This window comes from Carcharhinus amblyrhynchos, chromosome 8 (assembly GCF_965287045.1).
Source record: "Carcharhinus amblyrhynchos chromosome 8, sCarAmb.v2.hapA, whole genome shotgun sequence".
Taxonomy (NCBI): Eukaryota; Metazoa; Chordata; class Chondrichthyes; order Carcharhiniformes; family Carcharhinidae; genus Carcharhinus; species Carcharhinus amblyrhynchos.
The window spans coordinates 110,034,297-110,058,795 of NC_137331.1; the positions used below are offsets into that span (position 1 = coordinate 110,034,297).

General features: G+C 44.6%; 1 protein-coding gene across 1 annotated transcript in view; it reads right to left on the minus strand.

Moving 5' to 3' along the window:
- lama1 (laminin, alpha 1) overlaps positions 1–24,499 on the minus strand; it is a 314,737-nt gene that overhangs the window by 236,535 nt on the left and 53,703 nt on the right. Inside the window, exons 2-3 of the mRNA XM_080194636.1 lie at positions 21,826–21,996; positions 19,756–19,868 (exon numbers count right to left, since the gene is read on the minus strand). Coding sequence (XP_080050762.1) covers positions 19,756–19,868; positions 21,826–21,996 — 284 coding nt within the window. The remainder of the gene's footprint in view (positions 1–19,755; positions 19,869–21,825; positions 21,997–24,499) is intronic.

The window sequence follows — 24,499 nt, forward strand, 5'->3', positions numbered from 1 at the left end:
AAGCAGCCAACATAATCAAGGACTTCATGTGCCCCCAACATTCTCTCTTCCACCTTCTTCCATTGGGAAAAAGGCACAAAAGTCTGAGATTATGTACCAACCGAATCAAGAATAGCTTCTTTCCTGCTGCCAGAGTTTTGAATAGTCCTATCATACATTAAGCTGATCTTTCTCGTCACCCTACCCATAGCTACAACACGACATTCTGCACCCTGTCTTTTCCTTCTCCCCTATATACTCCATGAACAGTATGCTTTGTCTGTATAGCGCATAAGAAATAATACTTTTCACTGTAGCCCAGTACAAGCGACAATCAAATCAAATCAAATTGAAAGATATTAGCACTGATTCACCAGTGATGTTTTTTATTTTTCATGGGACATTTATTGCCCCACCCTTATTACCCTGAAGGGGGCATTTAAGAGTCAACCACGTTGCTGTGGCTCTGCAGTCATATGTAGGCCAGACCAGATAAGGATGGCAGATTTCCTTCCCTAAAGGACATCAGGGAACCAGATAGGTTTTTCCAACAATTGACAATGTGGCACAGTGGTTAGTACTGCTGCTGCACAGTGCCAGGGACTCAGGTTCAATTCCAGCCTGGGCCACTGTCTGTGTGGAGTTTATACACTCTTCATATATCTGCATGCATTTACTCCGGGTGCTCCGGTTTCCTCCCATAGTCCAAAGATGTGTGGATTAAGTGCATTGGCCATGCTAAATTGTGTCTTTGGGATTAGCAGAGTGGTTGTGCAGGGTTACAGGAATAGGGCGTAATAGGGATTCTAGTCAGTGCAGAATTATGGAATCATAGAAACCCTACAGTGCAGAAAGAGGCCTTTCGGCCCATCAAGTCCGCACCGACCACAATCCTACCCAGGCCCTACCTTCATATTCCTACGTATTTACTGGCTAATCCCTCTAACTGCACATCTCAGGACACTAAGGGGCAATTTTAGCATGGCCAATCAACCTAACCCACACATCTTTGGACTGTGGGGGTAAACTAGAGCACCCAGAGGAAACCCATGCAGAATCGAGGAGAATGTGCAACCTTCACACAGACAGTGACCCAAGCCGGGAATTGAACCCAAGCCCCTGGAGCTGTGAAGCAGCAGTGCTAACCACTGTGCTACCGTGGTGCCCTGATGGGCCAAATGGCCTCCTTCTATGGTTCTACTTGATAACCTAATTTGATTATTAATCAAAATTATACTTTGATTAATAATGGACAGAGCTTTACTAATTGTGTATGATATCTTCCAAGGCTGCTGCTTCTCTTTCAGTTTTCTGCTCAGTTTCCCAGAAACATAATTTCCGGTGCGTACTTTAATACAGCCGAGCTCCAGTGAGACAATAAAAATAAATATAAATAAATAAAATTTCCTCCTGCCTTAAACTGAACATACCCAAATAAGTTCAAAGCAAATTTACTATGAACAATAGTCAATACGTCAGTCACTACTAAATTATTAATATTAATACGGTCTGGAGGTCGTCGCTCTTGAAATAGTGGGTGGTGAACCTCTGGTGACTTTTTCATACTGATGGGAACCTCCAGCATCTTTGCCTTTGATGTCATTGGTGGTTGGTTTAACTGGTGTCTTTGCATCTGAACAGTAGATGAGGTGTTGCTTTCCTGAGTGGTGTCTGGTACTGTTGGGATTGCAGGAAGGTTCAAGTCTGGACTTGGAAGAAAAAAAGAAAAACTACAGCACAAACAGGCCCTTCGGCCCACAGGTTGCACTGAACATATCTCTATCTACTAGGCTTACCTATAACCCTCTATCTTACCAAGTCCCATGTACTCATTCAAAAGTCTCTTAAAAGACCCTATTGAATCCGCCTCCACCACCACCGCTGGCAGCCGATTCCACCCACCCACCACCCTGAAAAGTTTGGAGGTTCCAAAGTGGACAAAACAATATTAACATATTTTGCCATCATATGTATTTTTCTCCTTCATTTTCTCACTCTACGGTGAGACGAAACAAGGCGATGTTTTAAGTTTAATTGGCCATTTAAGGGCCTCAGAAGGCAAGGGTGGGCAGTCCCTGCATTATGGACACGCAGTCAGGAGTGGGTGAGAAGGTGATGGCCTATTCCCGTCATATTTTATGTGTCTCCTCCCCACCAAAAACATATTTGCTGGGGGGGGCAGTTTGCTTCTGTCAAGAGCAAATGTGGGAGAGAAGAGAACATGTATGAGCTACGATGTACAAAACATTGGGTCTTAGCCTTTCAATGTTAGGGCACAACAGTCCCACAAAATTTAGCCAAAATATTACCTGGAAAAACATCAGTAACATTGATGCAGAGAGTTTTGTATTGCTGGAGCTTTGGAGAGAGGAGTCTGAAATAGTAGAATAGAATTTTCCCTAATTTGGCTCTTTTCAACTGTATGTACAGTTTAGTATTCTCTCCTGCCCCAGCTCTTGCATTACATCCACAGGACATACAAACAGTTAATAATGGTATCTGAAACAGGATCTGATCAAAACGTCCTCCGTTGTAAATGTGCAAACCAAAACTTGAGATGTTTGAAAATAAGCAAACTCATTCTGAATCCATGGATATGCTCAAAACTGAGTTTGAGTCTACATTTGAACATTCCAATCAAGGATCATAATAACATCTCTTTCCTTGCAAAATTTTTTTTTACCGTTTTATAAAATGGTGCATAAAGAGAACTGGAGTGGGAGACTATTGAAAATCCTAGCTATCTCAAAATCAATTAGAATTCCAGTAAACCCCAGTGAATTTGTACTAGGGAAGGGCTACATTTCAAACAAAAATTAATTATTTCTTAACCACTACAGTTTGTAATGTTACAGCAAATTACATTTGGTAAAAGCTCCAGTTTAGACTCAACTAAAGCAAAATACTGCGGATGCAATATCTCTTTCTGTCTGTACAGATATTGACTAGTCTCCCAAGCATACACAGCATTCTCTGTTGTTATTTACTCTAGACATTGTCACTTCATTATATATGAATGATTGACAATTTTAATATTCTAGAACACCAACCCATAGGTATTTATAAAATAATTTGTGTCTAACATGGATATGTTTTTTTGAGATTGACTAAATATTTGAAAAAGATAAAATTTACCATATATTTTAAGACACAACATAATTGAAGAATGGACGATTCAATTTACAAAATCTGAAAATTTGTGATGATCAAGTATGAAATCTGAACAAATATCTGAACAATTTTGAAAGCTGAAAGTGAAATTGGGGTTACAGTTTCAAAATATTAGGGATACAGCTACCAACTATGAAAGAAGCAGAGAGGATAAGATTCTCCTCATGGCACAGAACAGAGCCAGTGATGGAGAATAGAAACAAACATTAACATGCAGCACGCTGACACTTCCACGAGGTTTTAAAGACACTTAAGCAGAAAGTCATTAGATTCCAACAGGTATGGCTAGGCCATGTCTGGCAGGGAGCCAGAAACCCCAGCTCTCACTATAGGACAGTCCATTTGGCGTGGCGTAGGTGGATAAGAAGTGAAAGAGACCAACCTTCTCGCTGATCTGGGAGATGAAGGGTTTGATGGTAGAGTGCAATGAGGATGAGGAGGGAATAAAAAGACAAGGAAAAACACAGAGAGTAAAAACAGGCCAGGCTTCATTAATCCTCACAGCACTGAAAGAACAAGACAAGACAATAGTGTGGTGGTTTTTCAGCTTCACATATGCACATTCATAAACCAGACACACACACACAGCACAAGATTATGCATCTTGTTATTATGACATTCTGTGTCACACCCCTAAAACAGACACAATTCTGCACTTGAGGACATTCCACTTCATCGTAGCTGCACATTTGTTGGAAGAAAGAACAGTATTGAAATAAGTTCATCAAGCCCAGGCTGGGAAGTGTTGTCGTGGTCTCTACAGGTAGACATCATAGATGGAATTTATATACAGCACAAAATCAGGCTAGCACATATTCAGAAAGACCTCAGAGCACAGAACGCTAGGCAACAATTAAAACTATAACTGCACAATTCTCCTAATTGCTTAAAGTAAGTTTGAAATAAATTTGTCCCAATTTCCTTGACAGAATAATAACAGGTATTTGCAAGGACTCAACACTGATTGGAATTCCGCTGTGGGACAGTGTTGATTGTACTTGGAACTCAAGTCCAACTTCTAGCATTTTGTAGTTGCATTTATATAATGTGTTTTGCTTTACTCTACTTCACTTCCCAGCCCTTCGCATAATTGCAGTACCAAATACTGAATGAAATTAAAATGTAATAAAAGAAACTTTGGTCAGTTTGTTCAGCACATTGGTTCTGTTTTGACAAGCATGATAGGATAGAATCATTGTTAATGGCAAGCAAATTTGTGACATGAACACACACACACAATAGAAACACTGTTTTTTTCTGAACCAGGTTACTATAGTTATTTCAGTCCAAATGTTGGCAACAAAAGAAAACTGAAAATTCAGAGGGCAAAAGGTTTAGGTGATGTATCAGCAAAATTGAGATGCGAGACAAAGGAAATGAAGAAAATTAATTCAGAGCAAAACAAGTATTTGGATATTTATCCTTCAAAGCCACATCACAATGCACTTAGGGCTTCTTAGTTTCAACAGAAACACCATGAACTGTAACTGAATGGTTCAGCATCATTGGGTCCAATACTATATGCACAGAGGCAAAATCCAAAAAATGCATGTCTGTTTCTTTGATATTCCAGTTTTACTAACCTTCCCCTCAAATAGTGTTGGCAAACCTGTCCAGAGGGTTTTGCCCCTCCCCAAAAAGCTAACACTCCAAAGTTAAAGCTTACCTACGCTCCTCATTTTAATAGAGTGTTGAATGCCAACATACAATTCTTTATTTTTTTTAAAGTTCATACAAATTTATTTATCTTTGTAAGTCTGATCGTGAATTTTCATCAGGCTCCAGATTTGGCAGATCTATCCTTCCAACCAATAACTGGTCTGTGTATCTTCTCCAGATAATATCATTTCTGCTCTGGACAGTATAACAGACAGGTCCAGTCAGCGCAGCGGCAGGAACTCAGTCCTCCTCATGGAGTAGTTCCCAGTCAAAACTCATTGACCTTTGTGGGAAACGCTGCCTTCCTGCCATTCCATTTGTATTTGTTGTTACTATCACACAATCTCCTTGGTTTTTGAGGTTTCAAGAGACTGAATGTGGAATGCAGATGCCTTTTTATGATGAGTAAGGCAGAAACAGTCTTGGTCATGAAATATTCCAGTAGACTAGCAAGAATTTGTTAAGGCGTTTGATAAATGAGTTTTTTCCTTGGTTGCTTTCAAGGTATGTTTCAAGCTTTGGACAAAGTGTTCTGCTAGTCCGTTAGTAGCAGGGTGAGATAGTGTGAAAGCAATGTGTTGAATACTATTTTTTTCAGGTAGTTTTCAAAATCCTCCAAGACAAATTGAGGTTTTTGATTTATTATTGTCACATGTATTAGTGTACGGTGAAAAGTATTGTTTCTTGCTAGCTATATAGACAAAGTGTACCGTTCGTAGAGAAGGAAAGGAAAGAATGCAGAATGTTGTGGTGCAGTCATGGCTAGGGTTTAATTTAAAAGAGTTAGAATGATGTTTTAGAAGCACAGAACGAGAGTAAAAGATGAAATTAGAAGGTGTGCTGGGCACAGCTTATAAGAAGTTGCCTCCCTCCGGCGCCATCTTGAGAAAAGGAAAGGTCTGTTGTCGCTTACCAACCGTTCAAGAAAACTAATGCAGCTAAACACCTCTCACTTCTCAATTGTCTTTTCAGATGAAGTAGATGTCATCACTTCAAGCTCTGGCCATCTGGTGTTTGCATTAATCTTTGCTAAGAACAGATGTCTTTCAAAAGCTCCTGCAAAATCCACATGCACATTTTGCCTCTTCAGACCATGGCTCCAGCAGTGCTAAAGAAGGTAATTTTGAAAGAAGTGCTGTAGCTTTTTCGTCAATTTCTGCATCCAGTCCAGGCCACCGGAAGTAGCTCCTTGCTTCCTGCGTATGACTCTGCAATGATCCACATGTAACCTCTCTAACAGACAGAACAATCGCTCTGAACCCACACAGTAGACATTCTGACTGTACTGACAGCTCCAATCTCCTGAAGTAATAGGTTTCAGGTTAGGTGTTAGTTCCAAAGTCTTTCCTTGTAAAACCAGATCTACCATTTCTGAGAGCACAGGATTGCCCTGTGCGATTTCCCACTTGCCTACAAGTGACAGGTGTGTTGCCTATTGTTCAAAGTGGAAGAGCAATCTGACAAACCGCATGGTGGTGGCAATCTTGAACGTCCTTTCATGTTACAGTGACATGACTGTTGGTACCTCATGGTGTAGGTATGTGCCAACAAAAGCAATGCCCACCTTTGTATTATACTTGCTGCAAATGATGGAATTCCCATGTATGTCGAAAAATGGTAGTGAGTGGACCATGTCTCATCAACAACATTAATGCTTTCCCACACAGAAACCGACAGAACTTCTCTTGACACCGGAAATGATCACCAGAGTTTCCCATTCAATCTGGGCATAGGTACTTTCAGCCTTACTCAAGTTTGAGATACAAAAGCAGTGGGTCTTTCTTCACACAATGGCATGATGTGGGAGACCACCGCTCCTACAACATAAGAAAATGTATCACAAGCTAACTGTACAGGAAAAGTGGGATCAAAATGTGTGAGAGCTTCAGACTGAAGTAATGCTTCTTTAGCGTGTGTGAATGCACTCTCTGTCAAGCCTTCAACTAATGTGTGAGGTATTCGTTCATGGGATTTGGGCATCGCTGATTGGGCCAACATTTATTGCCCATCCCCAAGGGCATTTAAAAGTCAACCACATTGCTGTGAATCTGGAGTCACATGTAGACCAAGCTGGTAAAGATGGCAGATTTCCTTCCCTTGACCTTTTGGCTAAGATCAAGTGTAGTATTGGTGTCCTGCCCTTGATAGAAGTAATGAGATTACACTGAGGTTTCATTTGAAGCAATTTTGGCCTTTTGGCTAAAATGCAAATGAGATTAAGTCCTGGAGGAGGTGCAATGCCTGCTCCAATCAGCTTGGATCATGTAGATCAAACCCAGAAGAGGCTTGCCCATCTTGTCGGCTTGGATCGGGAATGTCTCACTTGTTGAGACTTCGAATTGGACTTTGGATTAAATTGGATATAACAAAAAAAAAATTCAATGCCTTGTTCTGGTTGAAGAGGTTATGTAATGGTTTCTGGGAGAGGCAATGGTCTAGTGGTGTTATCACTAGACTATTAATCCAGAAACTCTGCTAATGTTCTGGGGACTTGGATTCGAATCCTGCCACAGCAGATGGTGGAATTTGAATTCAGTAAAAAATATCTGGAATTAAGAGCCTACTGATGACAAGAAAAACATATTTGGATCTTTAATGCCCTTTAGGGAAGGAAAACTGCTGGTCTGGCCTATGTGTGACTCCAGAGCCACAGCAATGTGGTTGACTCTCAACTGCCCTCTGTGGGCAATTATGTATGGGTAATAAATGCTGGCCAGCCAGTGACACCCATGTCCAATGAATGAATTAAAAAGAATTGTTGTCAAGCTTAGGGTAAATATTCCAAAATGAATCAGAAATCCCAGGAAGAAATATAACCGGTTAATATTCTAAGATGCAGGTGGCACTGTAATGGCCTTAACCTTAGAAGGAGATTTGTGAAGATCAGTGATGTCAATCACGTGCCCCAAATACTCAGCGGATGTTTGCGAAGAGGTTATGTAAACTAGTACTAGTTTGGCTTCAACTGGAGTACTGGTCTAATTGGGGAGACAGTGGCATAGTGGTATTGTCACTGGACTAGTAATCCAGAGACCCGAGGTAAAGTTCTGGGGACCTGGGTTCGAATACCACCACAGCAGATGGTGAAATTTGAATTCAGGGAAAAGAAAACCTGGAATTAAAAGTCTACTGATGACCATGAAACCATTGTCAATTGTCGGAAAAACCCGCCTGGTTCACTAATGCTCTTTAGGGAAGGAATTTTTTTTTTGTTTATATCCAAATCAATCCAGTCAAAGTCCAATTCAAAGTCTCAGCAAGTGGGACAGTCCCAATCCAAACTGACAAGACGGGCTGGCCTCTTCCTGTCTTGGGCTTGATCTACATGATGCAAGCTGATTGGAGCAGCCCCTCCAGGGCTTAATCTCATTTACATCTTAGCCAAAAGGCCGAGATGCTACTTTAAAAAATTGCTTCAAATGAAGCCTCAGTGTAACCTCATTGAATTCTATCAAAGTGCAGGACGCCAATACTACACTTGATTTTAGCCAAAAGGAAATCTGCCATCTTTACCTGGTCTGGCCTACATGTGACTCCAGCAATATGGTTGACATTTAAATGCTCTTGGAGGATGGGCAATAAATGTTGGCCCATTCAATGATGCTCACATCCCATCAACGAATTAAAAAAAAGTTCTGGACATTGCACATTAGTTAAAAGCTTGGCAGAGAGTGCAGAAAAGATTCATGGGAATGGTTCCAGGGATAAGAAGTGTCAGTTATGAAGATTTCTGGAGAAGTCAAGACTGTTTCCCTTGGAGAAAAGAGAACTGAGAGGAGATTTGATAGAGGTATTCAAAATCATGAAGCTCTGGACAGAGTAGATAGGGAGAAAATGCTTCCACTTGTGAAGGCATTGAGGATGAATGCACACAGCTTTAAAGTAATTAGTAAAAAGAGGCACAAGCAATGTGAGAAAAACCTTTTCCACACAGCCAATGGTTATGGTCTGATTCATACACTGCCCAAGAATGTGGGTTCAATCGAGACATTCCTGAGAGAATTAGACTGTTAGCAAAAGAATGTGCAGGGTTAGGAGGAGAAGACAAGGGAATGGCACTAAGTGAAATGCTCATTCAGAGAGCTAGCGCAGACACGATGGGCCAAATGTTCTCCTACCGCACTGTAACAATTCTGTGACTCGTGACTTTATTACATCCCAAAAAGTACTTTATAGCCAATGAAATGCTTTCGAAGTGCAGTTACTGTTGTAATGTCTAAAACACAAAAGCCTAGATCCCACAGTAAGATCCCACAAACAATAATGAGCAAAATGTTACACTCTCCAACCCTCCCCTGCTGGGTTCTGCGGCACCATCCTGAACATTCAGGCCAATGTGACGCTGATCGGTAATCCATTTTTGGTGACACTGATACAGAGACAAATACTGATTAGAACACCAGGGTAAACTACACTCCCCTTCCTCGCGTTACTGCAGTCTGATCTTAAATGTCAGTTGGAGAGGGAAGTCAGGCCTGAGTTGAAGATTTAATTTGAACAACAGCACTTCTGACAGTGCAACACTCCCTTGGTCCTGCACTTTAGTATCATCGAATCATAGGATCCCTACGGTGCAGAAGAGGCCATTCAGTCTATCGAATCTTCACCGATTGTCTGACAAGAGTATCTAACCCAGGCCCTCTCCTCTGCCCTGTCCCCATTACCCCATACATTTCCCCTGGCTGATCCCCCCTAGCCTACACATCTTGGGACACTAAGGGACAATTTTACCATGGCCAATGCATCTAACCTGCAAATCTTTGGACTGTCAGAGGAAACTGGAGCACTTGGGAGAAATTCCACACGGACAGAGACTCAAGCCGTGAATTGAACCCAGGTCCCTGGCACTGCGAGGCAGCACTGCTAACTGCCGTGCCACCATGCCACCCCAAATGTCAGCTTGGTTTATGTGCTGAAGTCCTTGGAGTGGGTTTGGAACCCACAGAATTCTAACTCAGGGATAAGCGTGCCATGGCTAACACACAGCATCCGTAAACCATTCTCATGCAGTGCCACGTGCAATGGTAACTCAGCACATCAAATCCATCGCAATCGCCTCAAGGGGTCAGAATGTGCCCCAAAGAGTGCTGAGAGCAAGCCCTTCACTCTGATCAATAAATCTCCATCATGCTGCCCCAGCTTCAAAGTAAAAATAAGCCAATCACTTCTGGTGTGAACCTGTGGTCACTCTGACCGCCAAAGGCAACCATGGCACAGTGGTCACCACAGCGCCAGGGACCCGGGTTCAATTCCAGCCTCGGTTCATTGTCTGTTTGGAGTTTGCACATTCTCCCCGTGTCTGCGTGGGTTTCCTCCGGATACTCCGGTTTCCTCCCACCCATCCAAAGATGTGCGGGTTAGGTTGATGGGCCACGCTAAATTGCCCTTAGTGTCAGTGGGATTAGCAGGGTAAATGAGGGTTATGGAAATTGCGCCTGGGTGGGATTCTGGTCAGTGCAGATCTGATGGGCTGAATGGCCTCCTTCTATACTGTAGCAATTCTATGATTTTTACCTGATCAGGCACCAAGCTTCTAGTCCAACATTAACATGCCGTGCACACTTGACGCCAGCACAGCAAATATGCCATCTAACTGTTCCTTAACCCCTGGCAACCTCTGTTAACCTGAAACCAGGCTCGCAGAGAATGAATCTGCAATTAGATTTCACATCTAAAGAGCTTCTTTCACATCCAGGGCGGAAAGCAGCAATGCGGAAAGGCATTCAGGGACTGGCCACAGCAATTAGAGCATAAAAAAAACGGGCCCAGTGCAAACAAAAAGAACGGTGGTGGCCACCCTCCCAGGAACCTGTGACAAAGCAGCTGGGGGGGGGTGGGTTCAAGAGGAAACTGCATTTGCGACAGGAAAGAAGTCATGAGCTGTGCAAATAGTTCAAACCCATTTGGCTAATTAGCGTGAGAGAGAGCGAGAATCAAAGCCATCCTTTCCTCTTCACCCACGTACAAGCAAACATGTTTTAAACAGTGTCAACAGCATTTTGTCAGCAGCAACAGACCGTCCATTGTAATCCCATTAAAATCTGTTACACTACCTTGCTGCATCAACAGTACAAGGCACCATGCATCTCAAGAAGTTTCCAGAGACTGACTTCGATATAGCAACGTAGGCACCTTTCAAACATCCGAGTTTCATGAGGCAAGATGCGCATTGGAACTAATGCCACATCCATCAAGCTTCACAATAAGCTTGAAAACCTACTGCAAATTAATTTCACACATAAATAATTAAAATAATTGACTAGAGGAGGGGTTTCTGTGTCATTAGGAGGTTTGGTTTCAGTTTGGGACAATGTACGCTTGCAGCATTTGAAGATTCTCAGTAGTTGAAGCCTTTTAGCCCAGTCCATCACACAAACCGGCCTCCCATCCGGTTACTGTCAACCTTGGTTATGCAGCCAGCAAAGTCAAGGACCCACGCACCCCGGACATTCTCTCTTTCACCTTCTTCCGTCAGGAAAAAGATAAAAAAGTCCGAGATCATGTACTAACTGACTCAAAAACAGCTTCTTCCCGATTGCCATCAGACTTCTGAATGGACTTACCTTACATGAAGTTGATCTTTCTCTACATCCTAGCTTTGACTGTAACACTACATTCTGCACCTTCTCTATGAAGGTTATGCTTTGTCTGTCTGGCGCGCAAGAAACAATACTTTCCATTGTATGTTAATACATGTGTCAGTAATAAATCAAATCAAATCAGTATCAAATCTTGCACACCCCTATTTTCAGCTTTCCACCATTGGTGGCCATGGCTTCAGCAGTCAGGGTTTGGATTCAGGAACTCCCTCCCTGCATCTCTCCACTGCTCTCAAAACTCTTCAAGATGCTCCTTAAAACTTGCCTTCTTGACCAACCTTCACGTGGCTCAACTTGTGATCAATAATGGTCCGATGAAGCATCATTGGATGGTTGACAGCATCAAAGATGCTATATAGATGCAAGCTGTTGTTCTTGTTGTACTCCTGAGGTCGATTTGCACGTTAGTGCAGTTACTTGGTGAAGTGCGGGAGCCACCTATCCAGTGGACAAGGTGACCCAAGCCATTTTGGGCTGTGGGCCTCATTTAAAACTTTGCCAGCAAGCTGTGCTTGCCGAAAGGAAGCCCCATTGTGGCTAACATTGCCAGAATAGGGCCTGGGTGGAATTGTGGTCGGTGCAGACTTGATGGACCGAATGGCCTCCATCTGCACTGCAGGGATTCTATGATTTGAATTGATTCTGAGTCAGTGAAAGCTTGAGCATCTCCAGCTTTGTGCTGTCCCACAAAACATTGCTGGGTTTGGTTTTACACAAGCTAGGTGTGGAGTTGTGGAGAGTGTGGTGCAGGTTCCACCCACATTTTCCTTAAAATTATAGCCACATCAACATGAGAATCGAGAGATCTACTGCTCGAAACAGGCAGGTACTTTGATCTCTGAGAGAAGAGCCCTTCAGGGGGACCATTTGGAGCTTTGTTATTAACAGGGAACGGAGTTTGTAGATGCAATGAACCTCCAGTATTGAGCCTGAGCTCACCAGCTCAGAGTAAACAAAGCGGCATTGGACCAAGAGCAACATCAGGATCACTCGACATCCAATTCATGGCTGCCACCATCTTGGAAGGGGGCCTTACATTGGGTCATATGGCACCATTTTTGTATCTGAGGGACTTTAAACATGCAAATTCCAGAGTTGAGAGGGTTGGCTTATGAGGAGGGACTGAATAGACTGGGGCTATACTCACTGAAATTCAGAAGAATGAGGGGAGATCTTGTAGAAACACAGAAGATTATGAAGGGAATATATGAGATAGAAGCAGGGAGGTTGTTTCCACTGGCAGGTGAAACTAGAACTAGGGGGAATGGCCTCAAAATGAGGGGGAAGAGATTTTGGACTAGGTTGAGGAGGAACTTCTTCACCCAAAGGGTTGTGAATCTGTGGAATTCCCTGCCCAGTGAAGTAGTTGAGGCTACCTCATTGAATGTTTTAAGGCAAAGGTAGATACATTTTTGAACAGTAAAGGAATTAAGGGTTTTGGTGAGCGGGTGGGTTAAGTGGAGCTGAGTCCACAAAAATATCAGCCATGATCTTATTGAATGGTGGAGCAGGCTCGAGGGGCCAGAAGGCCTACTCCTGCTCCTAGTTCGTATGTTCTTAAAGTGACCACACGTAGGGATTTCTGCGGGTAACTGAACCACTCATTTGCCCCAGGCTTCCTTTGATTTCCTGGGGAGCAGGAGTGATCCTCTAGGGCTCCTGCTGAGCACTGCGGGGCTGTTGTTGTCTCACAAGTTTTGGGATAACTCCTAGTGATGTGTGGCAGGTTGTCCACAGGCCAGGCCATTGTGAGGAATCTCCAGCCTGGAAACAACTGGGGCCTCCCCCTGCTGAATGAAAGGGCACGAGATTGACACATTTCATTGGACAACCGCCAAGTCTTAGCACCTTTTCACCTCAGTGACGTGGGCGGCGAGCGAGGGAAGTCAGGCAGTAAGTCTGGAGAAAGGCTCTGAGAACCAGGAGGGCAGAGGGGATCAGAGATTTGCCGCAATGCTTCAAAGGTAATGCTGACTGCAGCACGCGACCGCCTCCTGGAGTTTGATACTCTCCACAGGGCAAGAGTTAAGCTGCAGTGAGCAAGTTCACTCTCCCCGCGCCAGGGTTAAACGGGGAGGGGGTGCGGGGGGAAGGGGAGGGGAGGGTCCTGCTCCCTATCACCACTGGTAGTTATGATGTGGAGATGCCGGCGTTGGACTGGGGTAAACACAGTAAGAAGTCTCACAACACCAGGTTAAAGTCCAACCAGTTTAAACTGGGCTTTAACCTGGTGTTGTGAGACTTCTTACCTTATCACCACTCAACAGAATTGCGTGTGTGTGAATTGGGCCTTGACGTAATGCGGGCAAGGATCAAGTAACTTCTGCTGCTAACTTGACCCACAAATAAAGATCAAGACCTCATTAGCCCGTTCGAACCTTGCCAGGGTCGTGTGGGGAGTGACGGTCGTGGGGCGGGGTGGGGTGGGGGGTGGGAGGGGGAGGCTACAATGACTAGAAAAAGAGAGTGTCGTCCCTTTCAAACTGCCTCATTCTCAGATGTCCCAGCTGAATAAAAAGATGCCATTAGCGATAATAGTTATTGATATAGACTCAGCGCTTTGGAAATGTGACAAAATGATCTCCCTGCCTTCTGAAAAATCAAACTGAGAATGATTACACAGAAACAGAAAAGGTCAGATACTCAGTTGAGATATTTCTCGCTAGTCGGCAAGGGAACATTGCTTTGATCAGCTTGACGATAGGCGTCACAATCCAATGACTATTCCATTTTAATAGCTAAATGACTATCATGGGCACACATCAAAGCCCACATGTAATTAGACACATAGTCCATTATTAAAAAAAGCCTTCGGGCACTCTCATCACTTCTGTTAGTTTCACAGCCATTCAAAGCCTTTTCAAGCGCTGTCTGAAGGACTAGCTCCACGCTCTGCGTCTCTGGCAAGGTGAAGCGTGTCAGATAGTTCCATCAGGATTGTGCACCCCAGCTTTACAAATCACAGAGTGGATTATCTCCAAATGTTTCCAATTGAACGCGTTTTTATAATATTACAGCGCCCACTTCTGTCCCTGAGTAACTCCATTCTGGAGCAGTCACTTGGACAGATCGATTAAATGAAAAGAGGACAGATCGACCGAATGATGTCAGGAATCATCGCTGGGCTCAGAAGATGGGATTTTTGTTTTCGTTCAATATCAGAGTGTCAATGGGAATGTGACAGAGGTTGTCCTGTCTGTTGTGTAAGGCTGCTTCAATTAGCTGGCAAATTCACAAGAAGGAACCAAAGAGGGGGCATGGATGCCAAATCATCAATAGAAGAATCATAGAATCCCTGTTGTGCAGGAAGAGGCCATTCGACCCATTGAGTCTGCACTGATCCTCCAACAGAGCATCTTATTGACCCTTCCTCCCCTACTCTATCCCCATAAACCCACACATTTACCATGGCCGATCCACCTAACCGACACAGCTTGGGACACTAAGGTGCAATTTACCATGGCCAATCCACCAACCGGCACATTTTGGAACACTTAGGGACAATTTTACAAGGGCCAATCCACCGAACCGACACATCTTGAAGGTGCAATTTAGCGTGGACAATCCACCTAACCAGCATATCCTGGGACACTAAGGGGAAATTTTACCATGGTCAATCCACCTAACCAGCACATCTTGGGATACTAAGGTGCAATTTACCGTGGCCAATCCACCTAACCAACACATCCTGGGACATGAAGGTACAATTTACCATGGCCAATCCACCTAACCAGCACTTCTTTGGACAGAATGATAGCAGAATATTTTTCACATAAAGAATCATAAGGATGAGAGAGGAATTGGCGAATGTTGATTGGGGGAGCACATTGGAAGGTAGGTCTGCTGAGGAACAGTGGAGGATCTTTAAGGAGATCTTTCTTGGTGCTCAGCAGAAATTTATTCCGATGGTTAAAAAGGATCATAGGAGAGATAATCAGCCGTGGATAATGAAGGAGGTGAAGGGAAATGTTAAATTAAAAGCAGATGCATTTAGAGTAGCTAAGAGTAGTGGGCGAGAAGAGGATTGGGAGAGGTTTAAATATCAACAAAGAATGACGAAGAAGTTGATAAAGAAAGGTAGGATAAACTATGAAGCTGGGCTAGCGCTCAATATAAAAAAGGATAGTAAGAGTTTTTTTAAATATATAAGGAAGAGGCTGGCTAGGGTGAACGTTGGTCCCTTAGAGGATGAGAGGGGGGACTTAGTGGTGGAGGATGGGGAAATGGCTGAGGCCTTGAATAACTTTTTTGTTTCGGTCTTCACGGAGGAGGACGTGAATAATTTGCCGGGTGTTAGCGATGGAAAGATGGTAGGAGTGGAGGGCCTGAATGACATTATTGTTACTAGAGAGGCAGTGCTCGACAGACTGGAGGGTCTGATTGTGGACAAGTCCCCAGGACCGGATGGAATGCATCCAAGGGTTCTGAAAGAAATGGCGGAGGTGAAAGTGGATGCCTTGATGATTATTTTCCAAACCTCGCTAGATTCTGGGGAAGTGCCGGAAGATTGGAAAATGGCTAATGTTACGCCGTTGTTTAAGAAGGGTAGCAGGCAAAAGGCGGGGAATTATAGGCCGGTCAGTTTAACGTCTGTTGTAGGTAAAATGCTTGAATCCATAATCAAGGAGAAAATAGCGAGGCATCTTGAGGAGAATTGTTTGAAAGAGCAGACGCAGCACGATTTCGTTAAGGGGAAGTCGTGTCTGACGAATTTATTGGAATTCTATGGGGATGTGTCTAGTGCGGTGGATAGAGAACTGGTGGATGTGGTGTTTCTTGATTTTCAGAAGGCATTTGATAAGGTGCCGCACAAGAGTTTGTTACAGAAGGTTAGGGGGCATGGAGTTGGGGGTAGGGTGTTAGCGTGGATAGGGGATTGGCTGTCAAATAGGAGGCAGAGAGTGGGGGTCAATGGGTGCTATTCGGATTGGTGGTTGGTGACTAGTGGAGTGCCCCAGGGATCGGTGCTGGGGCCTCAGCTATTTACCATTTATATAGATGATCTGGAGGAGGGAACCGAGTGTATGGTGTCGAAATTTGCTGATGACACCAAGATTGGTAGAACGGCAAATTGTGCGGAGGGTGTGGAAAGTCTGCAGAGGGATCAAGATAGGCTGGGCAAATGGGCCAGGAACTGGCAAATGGAATTTAATGTTGGCAAGTGTGAAGTTGTCCACTTTGGTAGGAATAATGGTAGGAAGGACTACTACTTACATGGCGAAAAACTGCAGCACTACCAGAAGGGTGTGGATGGTTTGGAGAGGGTGCACAGAAGGTTCATCAGGTTGATGCCTGGTCTGGATGGAGTTAGGTATGAGGAGAGGTTGGATAAACTTGGATTGTTGTCACTGGAAAGATGGAGGCTGAGAGGAGACCTGACAGAGTTTACAAAATTATGAGAGGCACGAACAGGATGGATAGTAAGAGGTTATTTTTCTCAGGGTGGAAGTGTCAATTATAAGGGAGCACAGGTTCAAGGTGAGAGGGGGTAAGTTTAGGGGAGATGTGCGGGTGAAGCTTTTCACACAGAGGGTGGTGGGTGCCTGGAACGCACTGCTAATGGACATGGTGGAAGCAGACCTGTTAGCAACGTTCAAAACACATCTTGATAGACATATGAAAGAGAGGTGAACAGCTGGTTAGTAACTGCGTATGGGCAATAAGTGGTGGGTTTAAATAAGGATTAGGAATTGGCGCGAGCTTGGTGGGCCAGTTCCTGTACTGTATTATTCTTTGAAGCTCAGTGACAAACAGTGTGTGAAGCTGCACTTTCCTATTAATAGAAAAACCAGAACCGGAAGTTCATAAAGCACCTTATAGATGGGACTTTGCATCTGGTTAGAATTGTAATACGTTGGACACCGTGGTGATGTGGGGGACTGATGTGCCTCCTGACTCCCGTCAAACTGCACATTCACACTACTCTGCATAAACACAAAGTACTGACAGAGCAGCGCTGTCAGAGTCTGCCCGCATCTCAAACAGCCAATGGTAAATGCACAAATCTCCCAGTGTTTTCAAGCAGATGCCTGTAAAGGAATGAACCATCTCTTTCTATCCATTGATAAACAAATGAGTTCAATATATCTGTGACGCTGCACAAAGATCACTGACTCAGTGTGGATTAATGAGGAAACAAAACGCTGCGAGACATGAAGAGCACTTTGATTTTTAAAATGTTTAGTCTTAACTTTGGATTTTTAAGAACCTTTGCCACCTGATCTCGCCAACTGCTCTGCCATGCTGAATACATGGTATCACTCCCTGGGCCATCACTCTTGTCAAGATCCTGACCGGTGCTGGCTGACCCTGACCTACCTCCGAGCAGATGAGGCCTATCTCGGCTTTCTAATGCTACCAGACCTCTCTGCCATGTTTAACCCCAGCTAATATGCACTGTCGCTGCCACCGACACATCAGCAGTCCCAAATCAACATCCCGAGCCCCACTTTACTCATTCATTTTGCTTGAGTTGCCTATTCCTTTTTTTATTGATTCATGGCACCAGGTGTCGCTGGCTGGCCAGCAGCCCATCCCTAATTAACCCTTGGAGGGCAGTTGAGAGTCAACCACATTGCGGTGACTCTGGAGTCACATGTAGGCCAGACCGGATAAGGCTGGCAGATTGCCTTTCCTGAAGGACATTAGTGAACCAAATGGGATTTTCCGACAATAGATTCTTAATTCCAGTTTTTTTTTAATTGAATTCAAATTCCGCCATCTGCTGTGGTGGGATTCAAACCTGGCTCCCCAGAGCATTAGCTGTAAAATCCCACCCTGTATGTCCGAACATTCCTCACAAGACAACCTTCCCATTCCAGGTATTAGTCTGGTAAATCTTCTCCTACCCTTCTCCAATACATTTCCATCCTTCCTTTAGCAAGGAGACTAATACTGTATACACTATGCCAAATATGGTCTAACTGAAACAAAACCAGCCTGTTTTTGCATTCAATTCCCCAAACAATAGATTATAACATTCTGTTAGCTTTCCTAATTGCTTGCTGTACCTTCTCCTTTCTAATCTTAACACAAACAATGATAGCATCACTGTAATAAATCTAAGGTTCTGTTTGGCATTTTTATCAAATATGAGGCAAGCATTTCTTTATTGCTGTTAACATTTATCCCAGGAATTGGTTGCCTTAGAAATTGTCAAAATTAAGGAGGTATATCATAAGAACATAAGAAATAGGAGCAGGAGTAGGCCATCTAGCCCTTCGAGCCTGCCCCGTCATTCAATAAGATCATGGCTGATCTGTCGTGGCTCAGTTCCACATTCCCGCCCTCTCCCCATAACCCTTAATCCCCTTGCCTATCAAAAACCTATCAACCCGCGTCTTAAAAATATTGAGCGAGGCAGCCTCCACCACTTCAACGGGCAGAGAATTCCAGAGATTCACCACCCTTTGAGTGAAGAAGTTCCTCCTCAACTCCGTTCTAAACCGCCCCCCCTTTATCTTGAGGCTGTGCCCCCTAGTCCTACTGTCCTTTCTGAGCGGGAAGAGCCTCTCCACCTCTATCCTATCCATCCCATTCAACATCTTACACGTCTTAATGAGATCTCCCCTCATTCTTCTGAACTCTAACGAGTACAAGCCTAGTTTATTCAGCCTCTCCTCATAGTTCAACCCCCTCAACTCCGGAATCAGCCTAGTAAGCCTCCTCTGCACTCCCTCCAAGGCCAAAATATCCTTGCGTAAGTGTGGCGACCAAAACTGCACACAGTACTCCAGCTGCGACCTCACCAGTGCCCTATACAGCTGCAGCAAGACCCCCCTACTTTTATATTCAATCCCCCTCGCTATGAAGGCCAGCATCCCATTCGCCTTCCTGACCACCTGCTGCACCTGCAGGCTGGGTTTTTGCAACTCATGCACAAGGACCCCGAGGTCCCTCTGCACTGTCGCCTGCTGCAGTTTTTTGCCACGTAAGTAATAGTCCTTCCTACCATTATTCCTACCAAAGTGAACCACCTCGCACTTGCCAACATTAAATTCCATTTGCCAGTTCCTGGCCCATTCGCCCAGCGTATCTAGATCCTTCTGCAGACTCTCCACACCCTCCGCACAATTTGTCGTTCCACCAATCTTGGTGTCATCAGCAAATTTCGACACCATACACTCGGTTCCCTCCTCCAGATCATCTATATAAATGGTAAATAGCTGAGGCCCCAGCACCGACCCCTGGGGCACTCCACTAGTCACCAATAGAATGCATGTAGTACAAATGATACATGGTGAGGAAAAGTCCTGATGGAAAGGAACCAGCAAATCTTTAAAGGGTTTGTAGGTTCAAGACACCAGTGATACCTAACCACAGCCACCATTTATATATTGTTGCTCACCTGTCTGAGGTCCAGGGTAATGGTAATCCAATGATATTTCCTGCCATTCTGGATACTGGGACTCTGCCACCAGTTGTTGGTTCCATCTATGGCACTCATTATTGGATGTCGTTCTGCAGATACAGCACAAAGAAAGAGGACTATTTGTTGTTCCTTCGAATTGTCTACATCTTCCCTCAGTCTGTTTTTCTCCCTCCCTTCGTTTGTTGACTTCTCTCATTCCAATTGTAGGGTAGATCACTATTCAGATAAGATGGAGGCTACTGACCCACTGACCCAATTATTCTAACCTCTCCTCCAACTAACACATTCAGGATCAACATTCAACCCCTCCCTCTAACCCAACAAGAAAACAGTATTTAATATAGGAAAGAAAGCTTGCCACTAAATGAGATCAAAAAGATTCTGTTACTGTCTCAGTTAATGTTAACACTGGATAAATCAGATTCCAGAGTGAAACCTGGCTCGATAGATCCTAACTTTGAATTTTTTTTTAGGAACCTTAGAGTAAAGTTACTGTACATATTCACAAGAGTCTGCTGATTAACACAAAGAATGAAACATTTTTAAACATGTAAAATGAGCTATCTTAAACCAGACAAAAAAGTTGGAAAGATCTCAATACAAACACAACAAGATGTTTCAAATATTCACGATTCTTTCACCACAGGTATTTCTTTGCAGACACATAATAATTTGGAAAGATAAAACAATTCACCATATCTATTTTATACTCTAATATTCAGAGTAAGTGTGTGGCATGTGATATAACAGATAAACTGTGGTCACATGTGGTGTAATTCCAAGATAAATGACAGATGCCACCAAAGCAGATTCCATGGATTTCTCAACAACCAACCCAGGCTTTTGTCAAACTGTGAGCCAACCAGTCTCATGGGAACTTTGCTTTCCAATGAGAGTTTCCAAGCTCCACATTTGAAGAACTTTCCTTGGAATTCTTTCCAAATGTCGCTTTTACTCGGGCGGCTTCAACAAGAATCCACCTCCAGAGTTTCAATCTCATTCTTCCCCATAGAATCCCTACAGTGCAGAAGGAGATCATTCAGCCCTTTGGGTCTGCACTGACTCTTCAACAGTGCATTCTACCCAGGCCCTCTTGCCGTAATTCCATGTATTTACTTGCTAATCCTAATCCACACATCCTGGGACACTAAGGGACAATTTAGCATGGCCAATCCACCTATCCTGTACATCTTTGGACTGTGGGAAGAAACCAGAGCGCCCGGAGGAAAAACACAGAGACACGGAGAGAATGTGCAAATTCCACATAACCGGTCACCCAAGGGCGGAATTGAACCCGGATCCCTGGCACTTTGAGGCAGCAATGCTAACTACTGTGTCATTGTGTCCTCCTTCTGAGATTCCTTCCCCTGGATTTTGGAGTACGCTCAAGCTTCACCTTCCAAGCAAACCTTTAGATCTGCAATAAGGAGTTACCAACCTTCAGCTGGTTATCAGATCTTCAGAGCTTCTCTCAAGCTCCCTTTGCTTCACATCTGCTCTCTCAAGCTCTTTCCTTAATCTGCCTTTAACTTAACTTAGCCTTTTTCCTCTGCTTCTGTCAGTTTTCTCAACTCAGTGGGATCTACCTCTGATTCCTGTCTTTGTCCCTGCTGGGACTTTCTTCCAGGACCTCTTTCGGTCTGCCTGGTTTGGGACTCCTCATCCTTCCCTGTGTCCTGCACCTTGGGTCACCCTCCCTGTAATGGCGCTCTGGTTCAGGTCACTGACCTGCCGTTTCACACCATGTGACTTCCTCTGTTCCACACAGACAGGGAACTAGAGTTCCCAGCCTCTGGTTTTAACACAAGTACCTGGGTCTCCTAACGGTGTGCAATTCAGAGTAAAAAGTTTCATACCTCACTTCCTCCTGTAAGCCATAATGACACATAGTCAAACGGACATAATGGCCAGAACTCTACCATCTGGACTACCATGGAATCGGAACAGGCAAGGGTCCGACAGCAGAAATCTCCATTGGCCTCGGACAGGAATTTTAGCCCTCAAATCCCGCCCAGTATCACACATGTAGTTGACAGGTAAGGTTACCTTTCCGATTTGCACTGTTTGAATCACAGATTCGACACTGTGGGTTGCGTATGGGTCTCCCAGGAACATGCTCGACCAGCTTACAGTACATCTCAGGACCATTTTCACCACAGGTTGCATTAGTGGAGATCACAGCGTTGCTGGCAAGATTCAGGATGGCTGGAAAAAGTCCTGTTGAAGAAGAAAAGAGTGAACCTTTATAACGACACACTTGACAGAAATGAAACCTGGGCTAAGACTCTGTTCCCTGTGTGTAGGAATGATCATGTGTTAGAAAAACTGAACAGAGGATGCCTCTGCGAATGAATTTGTGACATGTTGCACACACTGTCTTCCTGGCTTTGAGAAAGGTTTCGATGATCTGATTGGGAGTGGCAGAGAGGGAGGGTGTGATTCTCCGGCCTGTTCTCTGAGGATGCAAATCCGTTATAGTCGCCAAGTCTGATGAGAGGGCCGTAACAGGACTTATGGCGGTGAAATCGCAGTTTGGGATCTTCCCTATTCCCTGCTAGTGACTTAATTTCCATAAGTTTGATTTCATTTAAATATCATTATCCTCCCCCCCCCCCCCCCCCCCCCCCCCCATTAGTTGTCACACTGGCAGGAATCACAACTGGCTTTCAAAAACAAAAATTGACCCTCAGTGTCAGGGGGATTAGCAGAGTAGATATGTGGGGTTATTGGAATAGGGTCTGGGGTAGGATTGTGGTTGATGCAGACTCGACGGGCCAAATGGCCTCCTATTGCACTGTAGGGATTCTGTGGATTCGTGATGATCACGCCAGGGATGTCCTACTCCCGCTCCTAGTTCGTACGTTCTCTGTGTATGCGTAGTGGCCTCAAGTTGTCAGCCTCCCATATGCTGCCAGCTCCATCAAACAAACCTCCCAGGAATGGGAATAACAAGAATGGCAGTGCTGTAAAAATGAATGGGATCATCTGAAACAGGAGCAGGAGTAGGTTGTCCTGTGACATCAAGCATCCTCCACCATTCAGTAATATCGTGGTTGATTGGATTGTGGCCTTGACAGCACTTTCCTGCCTATCCCCGTAACTCTGTCAATGAGAAATCTAGTTTAACTCTGCCCTGAGTTGAGCGAATGCTTTTCAAAGGAAAGTGTTGCAAACGCATCCAAAGTTGTCCGAACAGTGTAGGCTGCCTTGCGATCTGGTAATTGCTAAGCTGTGAACTCAATTACGAAGTCAGGAGAAGTTCAGAGTCACCCCAACATTGCTGCATTAACACCTCTGGAATAATTCTTTCAACTCAAGAACAACTTCTTCCCTGCTGCAATCAGACTTTTGAATGGACCTACCAAATATTAAGCTGATTCTTTCTCTGCAACCTAGTCTTGACTGTAACACTACAGTGGGATTCTCCCCAAAAAAGTGTCGAATTCACGCAAAACCTTAAGTAAATCCCACTGTTTTTGTTTCAGCAGCATTTTCAAAATGAATCTCCCGCACTCTGCATCACAGAGTGTGCTAGTGTGAATCATCAGTGGGGAGGGCCTATACCTGCTGGAAAGGCCAGCAGCATAGCGCTGGGCAGGCCACTGTGCATGTGCCCGATCCGACAGCGCCGAGATCAGCCCATGCGCAGTGGCCATACACTCCCGGCCTCCCAACAGCTCGATTGGTGGCCAGCCCTGTGACCCTGTATCGTTGGCCCTACCCACCCCCACCACGCAACCATCCTCACCACCTCGATCTCCTGCCAACAACCCCCCCCAACACCCCACCAGCCACTGCACCCCCCCAGCTTCACCAGCCACCTGGCAGTCCCAACACCTCCCCCCCCGCTCAACTCCAGCAGCAGGTCGACCTGCTAGAACAGCACAGTGGGCTGTGTGAATCACCGCCTACATCTGCAACCCTCTCCTTTCCTTCTCCCATATTTACTCTATGAAGGGTATGTTTTGCTTGTATGTAAATGAAAGAAACAATACTTTTCACTGTATCCCAATGCCTGTGACAGTCAAATCAAATCCCGCTCAGAAAGGACAGTAGGACTAGGGGGCACAGCCTCAAGATAAAGGGGAGGCGGTTTAGAACGGAGTTGAGGAGGAACTTCTTCACTCAAAGGGTGGTGAATCTCTGGAATTCTCTGCCCGTTGAAGTGGTGGAGGCTGCCTCACTAAATATATTTAAGACGCGGGTTGATGGGTTTTTGATAAGCAAAGGGATTAAGGGTTATGGGGAGAGGGTGGGAATGTGGAACTGAGCCACGAGAGATCAGCCATGATCTTATTGAATGGCGGGGCAGGCTCGAAGGGCTAGATGGCTACTCCTGCTCCTATTTCTTATGTTCTTATGTTCTTAAATCTTTCCCCAGCCCTCACTCTCTGAAACCAGCCACGATTGAATGGTGGAGCAAGCTCAATGGGCCAAATGACCTAATTCTGCTTCTCTATCTTATCGCCTCATAAAATCAGAGTGCAAGAACAAGTTTCCTGTAGTCTCGCTGGAGGGTTGTCGCACTCCTAATGACTCTCCAGGGAGTTGGCTACTTCCCCTGGCAGCCTGGATCAGGAGGGAAGGCTCAGTGGAATGTGACACTCTGCCCAGCAACAAAAGGAGGAATGTGGCCCTTATAAACAGCGCTGTCCAAACGGTCACACACTGCAGTCTGCCGATTGTGTGCAGCTGAAAGGCTGAAGCTGCAGCCACAAAT